Here is an 11,486-nt window from a genome sequence, read left to right on the forward strand (position 1 = left end):
TGAATTCCCTCAGTTTGAAAACAAGTTTAACAGGAAATGTGATCCTGATAATCATAGCATTGCTTGCCTATTGATTGTTCTTGCACTTGAAGAGAAACCTCGCCATCTCGAGGCCATGTTTCAGTACACTCTCTCCAGACAAGCTTTAACATGGTTTTAGGAGGTGGTCTCAAAATACCTGAAGGAAACTCCCGATGAGTTGTTTCAACGTTTTGTTGAGCAATATCACACGACCAAAGAGAGATCAATGATCATTGGCGAATTGATCTCCACCAAACACAATCTAGCCGAGTTGTTTACAGATTTGTCCAACGATTTAGAGAGGCTGTATCAAAAGTTATTGATTGCATATTTTCTGAAGCCTCTAAGATCAGTATGGCCATAGAGAATACTTCCCCTGAGTATAAACTCTACTTTAGTAAAATCATTCAGCCTTTCTCTTTTGACTCAATGCTAGAAGTGGTTTCACGCTATGAGAGAGCAAAGGAAAGGGCCCGAAATTAGTCACCAGTTACACTGGGGCAACAACCAGATGAAACCATACTGGGGCAAGAGTCAAATGGAGTAATGAAGGAACAAGAGCGTGACTTACAGTGAAGATTCATCTAAATGTAACTCTGAAGAGATAACAATTGAAGAATTTGATAGCGATCCCACGTCAGAACCATCACCAGAATCATTTAAGGACATAAATGAGGCTTACTCAAAGCAAAGCCAGGTAATATCAGATGATAGGACTAATGAAGATGAAGAAGTCCTAACTGGTATCAACTTGATAAAGATCGATGAGTTGAAATCCCTGCTCAAGCCTGAAAATAATCCAATATGGCCCTAGGGCACAAGAAGAAATTGCCCTGAAAATGAAGACCATAGCAACTTGATAAAGATCGATGAGTTGAAATCTATGCTCAAGCTTGAAAGTCATCCAATATGGCCTTGGAGGACAGGAAGAAACCGCCCTGAAAAAGAAGACCGAAATGGTAGAGTGACCTATGTTATCAAGGAATTTCAGAAACCGAATGATAAGAATTGCCTTAGGTATAGATCTATTCCATGGGGAGCTCCTATAGAATTAGAGAAGTCTGACCCACAAAAGGAGGAAACAATTCCAACAGTCCTAGTAAAAGTTGAGAATATGAAGACACAAAGGGACCAAATTATCCACCCTATGAACAAAATACCAGATGAGCATGAGTACACTCAAAATCCTGTGGCTAGGGAATTTCATAAAGAAAATGCCAAAGATTGCCTTAGCCTAGGGTCCATGATCCAAGAGAGAATGGAAGAGCAAACTACCCCACAAGAAGTTCCAATTGAAGCAGAAGAAACAAACTTACAAAAGACTTAAGACACCCCTGTCCTAGGTCGCGGGGCAGAGGGAAATATTCCAATTGATGAGAATAACTGTAGCCAGAATTCTGAGACTCAGGAAAATGAGAAAAGTACAACAAAGATCTCGATTCTGGTTGAAGAACGAGCGTACAAAAGGTTCAGGATATCCCTGTGATACATGTCACTACAAAACAAAGTGATCTCATCTTTCAAATAAGTGCAGTAGATGACCCACAGGAGGCTCAAGTCATCAATGAGCTCAATCAAGATCCTGGAGCTAGGGATTATCAAGACTACATTTGTGAGGAATTCCTTAATCTTGACAGTGCAATCCACAAAGAAACAAAAGAGTCAAGCCTAGAGGATTCGACTAAACTGTCGCCTAATGTGAACCCAAAAAAAGATCCATCCCCTCAAGAATGGATGAAAGAACTTGAACCTCTAACGATCCTAAGAAGCCTATTTGGGCCACCTTCACTTGACTTCTTGACAGACCCACCTATTTGGGATGAAGAGCTGAGCCTAAAGCAGTCAATTACATTAGTTACTCTGATTGATCTAGTAATGAACACCAAAGAAGCGAAGGATCCAAATTTGATCAATCTTGAAAATCCAACACATCTGCAAGAGTTAAAAGAAATCGAACCCCTAGACATTCTAAAGGGACCATCTGGGTCACTTTCAAAGTATTTTTTGAGTAACCCGCCTATATAGGATGAAGAACCAAATATTTAAGATCATGTTATTCCCTCAAGAGAAAGGATCTCAGGAAAAAGGCCCTACAGGGGCAACCTCGCTAAACCACTTGATAATGGTACCTTCACTTGATGATGGAAAAAAAGCAAGGGCAACCGGTGAGGCCCATGCCTTATCTGACAACTCCCAACTCGCTTTAAGGCGATGTACTCTTCAAGAGCAACATGAAGTTGCAACTGAAAAAGATTACTGAAAAGGCGTAGGGCGATCACTTACTCCTCCCTTTCAAATAAGCCAAGTGGGGCATCCATGCTCTGTTTAGGCATTCTACTCTGTGGTATTGACAACTTAAGGAGTTGGAAAATAGAAAAAAAAAAAAAGAAGAGGAAAAAGATGAGCTTAGCCAACCTAAAAAGAGATTGAAGGATCAGGAAGCACAAATTGACTCCGAGTTTGAAAATCAAAGCTCTAGTGAAGCAGTCGAAGGATGGAATATTCTATAAAGATTCGACAACCTTTGTCAAGGACGTATCGAGCTCTTATTTGTTGTCTTTAGGATGAAGTGCCACAAGAAGGAAAAAACGCCACCAACTCTTCTCTTCCTCCTCTGTTTCCATCTTCTTTAAAAAACAAAAAAAGAAAAGAAAAGAAAGAAATTCCACTGAGATAAAAAATCGAAAGGAATCTAGAGAGTTGGAAAAAATGCCACTGGGATAAACACCCAAAAAGGATCTTAGTGGCAGGGAAAAAAAAAGAAAAAAGAAATTCGTAGGGCTGAAAATCCGAAAAGAACCTCGAGCGTTGGAAAAAAAAGCTATCGAGTTGAACACTCAAAAGGGACCCAGAGCGATAGAAAAATAAAACTTCTCTATCTTTTTGTCTCTTCTCTAAAATCTCCATATATTCTTCTCTTCTCAAGTTAGAATGGCGTTAGAAAACAAAAGAAGGTATCAGTCAAAATAAAACTTGAAGAAGCTCGACTATATGAACTTCAAAAGAGTGGTAGTGGAGGAACAAAGTCCAAGGATATTCTGAGCACTTTGAGGCATATCCCATATTATCCAAGACACCGGTTTCCTCGAAAAAAAAACAAGAAAAAGTCTTCTTTGAATTGTGACATAAGAGCCAAGATTGGAAGATAAAGAAGTACTTAGTGATTCCTCATCTTGAAAGTCCCAAGTAGAGGCTCGACAAAGCTCATGAAAAAAAAGGGAAGAAGAAGAGAGAGCTCCATAGTAGCATGAGCCTAAACTGCTTACCAAAACTTGTTTTTTCAAAATTTCTCATCTATCTTCAAAATTTCCTCTATGTGTTTCGTGAGTTTTCAAAAACCTTAATTTCTTTGGTTAAAACGTAGCCTGAAAACCTGTTTTTGTTTCAAAATTCAATCTATCTTCAAAACCTTCTAAAACATTTTTAAAAAATGAAGGAGTTTCATGGAGGCTTGGATATGATGCGTCTGCCACCACCAAATCCTGGATTGCCATGCTTGTAAATCCTTAGGAAAACAGAGACCAACCCATAAGTTCCCATACCAAAAAGCCTGAAATTGTGGACCCAAGAATCAAAATCGAAGGCGAACAAGAAGTTCAATTAACCAGAAATTCATCATCCCATCATTTCTTCTAAATCAAAGTCTCATTCGATATGAGAATCAATCCCAGGAAAGAGGTCTAAAGTCGAAGATGACTACACTAGCAGCTTCCCAGGTAGCATTGAAGTGACTACAACAAGAAGTGTCACCGGTTCAAAGATAGCACGGTTCCTGTTGACTGTCACTTCGGATCCCGATTGTCGGAGACCTCTCAACCGCACTGACTCAAAGATTGTAGTGTCAGTTCGATGTTTTACGGATCAAAAGCATCCATCGACGTACCGTCTACCCAAATGGTACTGGTCATTCAAAAGAATGATCTCTCAAAAAATGTTTTCCTCCCCACCGTGTCTCAGGTGTCTACTTCTTTGCCATTCACTGGTTCCCCAGGTAAATTTCAAATAGGGGCAACTATAGACAACCCCTTGAAATTCTGGTTAAGGGAACTCATAAAAACCTTGATTCTGGTCCTAAAGGACCACACAAACACCCTAGTAGACCATAGGAAACCTAGACCTAATTTAATTACCTCAAAACTACCCAAATCCAATCCCAACATAAAGTTGAGCCTGAGATCTTTCCAACGGTCTAAGAATCACCTGAACCGGACCTATAGATAAAACGATAGAATACATGATAATTTAGTCCCCGTGAGACTTAAGTGTCGGGCCGCAGGCCGGGCTGTAATGCGGTCCGACAGGCCAGATGTGGCCTGATTATGCAGATGTGGCATTTATGATGTAGTTAATGCGTTTTATGATGCAGTGGACACGTTTTTTTTAATTAGATAGGGCTAAAGCTTCAAGATAAATCCAAACAAATCCAAAAAAATTCCAAAAAATTCAAAAAAAATCACTAATGGAATTCTATAAATACCCCCTTCATAACCTAAAAAGGAGATGAGACCAAAAAAGAAAGAAATCCCTTGGAAAATCCCATAATTAAAAAAATAACCCAAAAAATACTCAAAAATGGGAAAACGCCTTGGAAAATTCCGGAAAAATTAGAAAAATTCCCAAAAAAATCACATAAATCAGAATTCATATTCAACCTTAGGAAATCTCAAACCTTTAGAAAACTATGAAAATTCTCTGTCAATCCCAAGAAAAGCCTAGGTAGAACCCTACATAAAATTCACAGCTTGTTCCTATGTCTTAAGAACCCTTGATCTAGGTCAAAGAACCTTAGATCTACAAATTCCAGCAAGCAAAAGGCATTCAAAAAAAAGAAATGGTGGCGCACATCGGAAGAGCGGCCTGATCCGAGCCTGAAACTCCAGGTTCAGGTCCCTAGAGGTAAATATATCTTTCTTTGCTTAATTTAGTTAATTTTTCTTTATTTAATTCTCTGCTTTATTTTATTTTTTCTGGAAATTAATTCATCACTATATTTAATTAAATTTAGAAACACTTTTTTTGTCCAATACGGATTTAGAGCTGGCGCTGCATAGATCTGGGATTTTTACTGAGCCCATAATTCAAGCAACCCCACTCTCTCTACCTTTTCAAAAGTAACCAGTTTTTGCTAAGATTTGAGCAGATCTCATCTCAGAGATCGGCACAAATCGAAGCGTAAACACAAATAAATTTATATAAAATTCTTGAATTATCAATAACAATTGCTAAAACTTTTCTCATTTATTACAGTATCTATGAAGGCATTACATAATTTTTTATCTAAATCATATACTCACAACATGTGCGAAGCGTGTGTTCCCTCGTTAGTTACTGTAAAACCATTATATGCCTTTAATATAAGGAGGTCACAATTACTTATAACATTTGATGTGAAATCTGATAGTATGGGTGCGCCATGAAGTTTGAAAAAAATTCATTTGAAGTTTGAGCTTAGTCAATGGAATAAATGCAGCCACCTCATTTTACATCCAATGAACAAGATTAGTTGTGATCACTTTGTACCAAAAGTAATTAGTCTCATTGTATACTTTTTCATATATATATATATATATATATATATATATATATATATATATATATATATATATATATATATATATATAGCTTAGATCTAAGCATCTCACCAAAATGTACGGCCTATGTTAATTGGGCTAAAAAAATACTTTCTATGTTGTGTTCTTCATTTTTTTTTTTTTTTTTTTTGTGATGTTCATTAGAATGAAAAGAGTGTATATTTCAAAATTTGGATAAAAAAAATGACCATAATATGGTTTTTTAAAGTTGTTGCATTGTATTACTATACAACGGTTGCATGAAATCGTTGTTTATATATATATATATATATATATATATATATGGATAATCTAAACTTCACAACCTTTCTAATTACAAAGATTCAAGTTAGAGAGAGTTGTGAAGAGTGGATTTATTAATTTGTAGTCTATTTTTTATAGAAAGTTACTACTGTGGAGCAATTTTGTAATATTACTACAAGACAAATGGTACTTTTATCATTTCCTTAAAGGGTATAGTTGAAATTTTAAATAAAAGACAAGGGCAATCTACCAATAAAGTTTCAGCACACTAACTTCCAAAATGTCATTGTACTTTTGTGAAAATTTCAAATTTGCCCTTGCTTGATGGAAATATTACCTATTTTAATAAAAAAGTAATGGTTGTTTTGATAAATATACCCATCATAGCCCCTTCTAACTTGAACCTTTGTCTTTTGAGGGGTTGTTAATTCTTGATAAACCCATATATATATATATATCAATGTTCTCAAAATCGAACCGGAACGGTTAACCGGTTTTGGGGCTGGGAGCTGTTTGAACCTAAAACGGACTAACTGGGGTGGTTAACCGTTTTAACCGGTCAAGTAATTCTTTTCTTAAAAAAAAGGATAAAAAACATCCAAAGAAATTTAAAAAAATTGAAAAAAATTAGAAAAACTTAGATTAAGTGTATACTATTATATTACATACATTTATCTTACAAAAAAAATTGAAACAACTTTTTATATAAATTAATATTTGAATACTATGAAGATATACAAGACAATTTAGAATTTGACATTAATTCAATTAATGAATTTACAAAGTCCAACTAATCGTGCTAGTAGTAATGAGAGTGGCGAGGGGGATCATGATATTCTTGTGTTTCACTATTAGGATTTATGGGGCGAAAAATCTGAGTAAGGCTTGGTGGAGTCTGTAATGCCGTAGTTGTGCCCCATCGCCAATCAGAAATATTTATTGTGGTACCCCCTTGGCCAAAGTCTCCTAGACTCGTCCAGCCTTCATGCTCTCCCCCACCCTGTTCTGTGTTACCCCTATCCTGTTTTGTATTACTCGCACCCTGTTCTGTGTTACCCCCACCCTGTTCTGTGTTATGGCCCTCAACATCTTCAATATTGTCATCATCATGGATCACCAGGTTACGGTGACGGCTACGGCTTCGTCTCTCTCTTGTTGAGTAACTCCTATGCCTCAATGCCTGGACTTCCTCCCGAGCCAATCTCATTAAATCTTCCTGTTCATCAAGAACCGCATCATGTTGCGCCCCTTCACATTCTTGGATGACTGGTTCTTTCCAATTGTTTTCCATTGTCCCATCTGTTTCATCATTCTGTGCCTCATCTTCATCCTGTGTATAATCGTCATCCAAGTCCATTGTTATGTCTCCTTCATTGGATACTGCACATTCACATTATCATCCATATCGGTAACTGCCCCACTAAGAAAATCTTGGTCAAGTAGTGGGGTCCTTAGTGACACCCACTCATCGGCAAGGTCCATCAGGAAGATGTAATCAAGGTTGATCGGCATGTAGTCTGTGGCGGTCCTCCTTATATGTTTCTCTCTCAATTTCAAATTATAATGAACAAACACCAAGTTGTGTAGTGTCTGTGTCTTTAACCTATTCTGCCTCGGGGTGTGTATCCACTGAAATGTACTCCAGTTTCTCTCACCGCCCGAGGCAGCATAGGTTTGACTCAAAATTCTAACGGCAATCTTTTGCAATTGCTTTGTTCAAATTTCGTGTATCGTCCATCATTGTGCTGACACAGACATAGAAATACTTAACAATAGAAAATAAATTGATTTAAAAAAACCCACAAATAGTAGTGTACTAAACTATTGCAAGTTTTAACTTAAAACTAACCTGGGTGCAATTTTGCAGCTACTTTTTTGGCATTGTTCTATGCAAATTCCCCATTTTTTTCCATGTACATGAAAAGCTAGAAATAACAAGATGCATGTACAAGAAATTAGTACTACATAGAAATGCAATTCATTATTGTAAATTGAAATTTTATTACATACACGTTTTGATTAAGGTTTACCTGTTGCATACACTCCATCTGAGTTTCAAGATCAAGTTCAAGCCTATAGATGTAGTTTCTTACCCCCTCCATGATGTCTGCATCATCTAAAGTGGCATTAGAGTACAAATTTTGTGGATTAAGAAAGAACCCTGCACATGGTTTGTTATATTATTAATTACGGTAACTTTTCTCGGAGTTGAGAAAGAGTCATGAATTGCGATAGTGAATCATAAATTACCTGCTGCATGGATATCTTGGTACAGTTGGTCTCTCCACCTACGATAAACAATATCCAATATCTCTTCATTCCATATGTTATTCTCAAATATAGCTTCCCTTGCATGTCTCATTACATCGAATAGAAACCCCATTGTGGGTTTATCATCAGAGTCACTTAAACTCAACACCCGTACTAAACGTTCAGTTACAGAAACAACATGGTTACATCGAGCCCATAACCTCCGATCGAGATGGGTGGTTCCAACCTGCCTTTCAAGTTGACTCATTGCTGCCCTATCAGTCTGCCATTCATTACAGCATATCATTGACCTCAATCCTGCCTTGTTTACCAATATCGATTGTATCGTAAGGAACGTTGTAACGAAGCCGGTAGTGGACTCCCTAACAATCTCTCACAAGCAATGCTCCCTCATCAAAGCATGAAGATATGTGTGATTGTATATAAACCTTGTAATAAACTTGCTCTTCAAAATACAATATTTAACCCTATTCAGCTTCCCTATATCCTTGAGCATCAAATTAATATAATGGACAGCACAAGGAGTCCAATAAAGATTGGGTCTTCTCTCCATTAGCAACAAGCCTGCTTCTCTGTAATTCACAGCATTATCAGTCACTGCTTGGACCACATTTTCAGGCCCAACCTCATCTACAATTTTGTCTAGGTGTGCGCATATCAGTCTCCCAGTATGTCTCTTTCTTGATAAATCAATGCTAGAGTAGTAAATAATGCCCCTAGGGTAACCTATTAAAAAATTGACAAGGTACCTATGAGACTTGTCCTTCCAACCGTCAGTCATGATGGTCACTCCTGTACCTGGCCAGCAGACATTGAACTGTACAATATGCTTATCAACATCATGAACAACAACTTCTAAACATGGCCCTGCAAGCTCCTTTGCAGTTGGACCTCTAACACCTGGCCCTACTTCAGCTATAGAAGCTACCAGTTGTGGGTAGAAGGCTGAGCTTGCCGAATTAAATGGCAGTGCATTAGCATACCGGAACATGCTAATCATCTTTCTAACTTTTTCTATTAATACACCAGCTAACAAAAATTTTAATTTTTTTTGATGATATTGTGACTTGTGGGGATCAAGTCCAGAGGCTTCGCGGGTCATTGATGACACATCTATGGGTTCATGTCGTTGAGTAGTAGATGGCCGACTATAAAAGGATGGGCGACTAGAGAAACTACATCTCAATCTACTTGATGTGGATCTAAGCAATGAAGGCCCACATCCTCCCTTACCCGGTACTACATATTCTTGAGGTTGATGGCTACTGGATGCACAATCCCTTCTCCTGTACATCTCTTGAATTTCCATTTGTCTATAATTAAGCTCTTGAATACTGGCAATCCTAGCTCGTTCCATTTGCACCTCAAATTCTGCCTCTTGGTCATCTTCCTCATCTATTGGACTTTCGTACCCCGTCCATATCTCCTCTGTATCCCTTTCTCTCTGCACTTTTTTTCCTTTTCCTTCTGTAATTATTTTTATCATTTGTTGTTTTACTTCTGGTGGCACTTCTTTACAACCGGTGACATTACCCTTTTCCCACACAAGATGTTCTTTTAGGCAATAAATACCACTACCCATTTCCTTGTTACAAAAAGTACATCGAACTCTTTCTTTGTCATTCACTTTTGTACCATGCTGCCATGTTACATCTCCCCTTCTCATCTTATTATTTTCTTGTAAATTTTCCTGAACATAAAAGTTCATTAAAAATATATTTATTTGGAAAAATCACTCTACCAAGGGGACCTTGTAAGCAGGGATATTTAAGCCCTACTTTCTCATGAAAATGAACAAGTTACAATAACATCCAATAGAAAAAAATTATAATTAAGATGACCATGAATCACCATGCCATTCAATTAATATTTCTCAATAAAAAATATGCATGTGTGCCTCTAGACCATGAAACCTGAAAAAGCCATGCATGAGGGGAATGCATTAATAAATGTGGTGAAATATGTTTTCTTGAGGGCTAAGGTCAAGTAAATTCTTCAATGGGGAATATGAACAAAAATAAGTGCCCAAACCCTTCCCAAAGCTCATGGTACACCATGAAATTGAATAAGAGCAGCAACCTATTAAACAAGAAATAATCCATATAAAGATACCTCAATTCCTGATGAGCAGTTTGCATTTCATGTGATAGTGACCCTTGCCATGAATATATATTCAAGGTAAAATGTATTTCTCAAAAGGTTCTAAATGGATGCATCAAAAGGGAAAAATACATCCACTTTCCAAACGTGGAATTTAAGCATGCATTGCTTCAAGGAGTTCTACAAGCTAGTACAATAGATCAATTCTGTATGTTGATCAAAACTGAAGATCTGATAAGATATGCTGCCAAAACTGAAACCTCTATAAAAATAGACTTTAAACACAATCAAAGTTGAACAACTAAATATATCCATTTTTCATAACATTGCTGCATACATAAAGATATAAAATCTTAATTGCTGCATACATAAAGATATACAATTTTAAGGCTTTATGACACAATTGCATAGTGAAGTATAGCCAACAGGCAGTCCGACACTAAAAGAATACTTGGAATACTTAGTGTTTTTTGAATAAAAAAGACTCCACAAAATCAAATCATTCATAAAAAATGTCTCCCTAAAATTTAAAGAATACTGGAAATACAAATTTTTTTTATTGAATATATATATATATATATATATATATATATCATATTCATCGTAAAAAACATATTTTTATAATATATATATTATATAACATTAAAAACAACCCTCACAAAAAATATCAATTTTATTTTTCATTCAATAAAACCCTAAAATCCCGAAAATCCCTAAAATCCCCAAAATCGACCTCCAAATTTTTGTTTTTGTTCTAAAATTCGTTAATTTATTTTATGCAATCAATAATCTCACACAAATATTGTTTATATATATATATATATATATATATATATATATATATATATATATATATATATATATATATATATATTCTCATATTCATCACAAAAAACATATTTTTATAAATATATATATTATATAACATTAAAAACAATCATCATAAAAAAAATATCAATTTTATTTTTCATTCAATAAACCCTAAAATCTCAAAAATCCCTAAAATCCCCAAACTTGACCTCCAAATTTTTGTTTTTGTTCTAAAATTCGTTAATTTATTTTATGCAATCAATAATCTCACACAAATATTGTTCATATATATTATCTTATTCATCACAAAAAGTGTATATATATATATATATATATTATATAACATTAAAAACAATCCTCACAAAAAAAATATCAATTTTATTTTTCATGCAATAAACCCTAAAATCTTGAAAATCCCTAAAATCCCCAAAATCGATTTCCAAATTTTTT

At 35.9% G+C, this 11,486-nt stretch overlaps 1 protein-coding gene across 1 annotated transcript; it reads right to left on the minus strand.

The window, feature by feature from the left end:
* Positions 1 to 7,534: 7,534 nt before the first annotated feature.
* Positions 7,535 to 9,126, minus strand: LOC105421035 (uncharacterized). The gene is made up of 4 exons (XM_088847810.1): positions 8,593 to 9,126; positions 8,106 to 8,388; positions 7,886 to 8,016; positions 7,535 to 7,600 (listed from the first exon to the last, which is right to left on the minus strand). Exons 1-4 carry the CDS (start codon positions 9,124 to 9,126, stop codon positions 7,535 to 7,537), a joined length of 1,014 nt encoding a protein of 337 aa, XP_088703936.1.
* Between the last annotated feature and the right edge of the window lie 2,360 nt (positions 9,127 to 11,486).

This window comes from Amborella trichopoda, chromosome 9 (assembly GCF_054954075.1).
Source record: "Amborella trichopoda isolate Santa Cruz 75 chromosome 9, AtrichopodaSantaCruz75HAP2 v2.0, whole genome shotgun sequence".
Taxonomy (NCBI): Eukaryota; Viridiplantae; Streptophyta; class Magnoliopsida; order Amborellales; family Amborellaceae; genus Amborella; species Amborella trichopoda.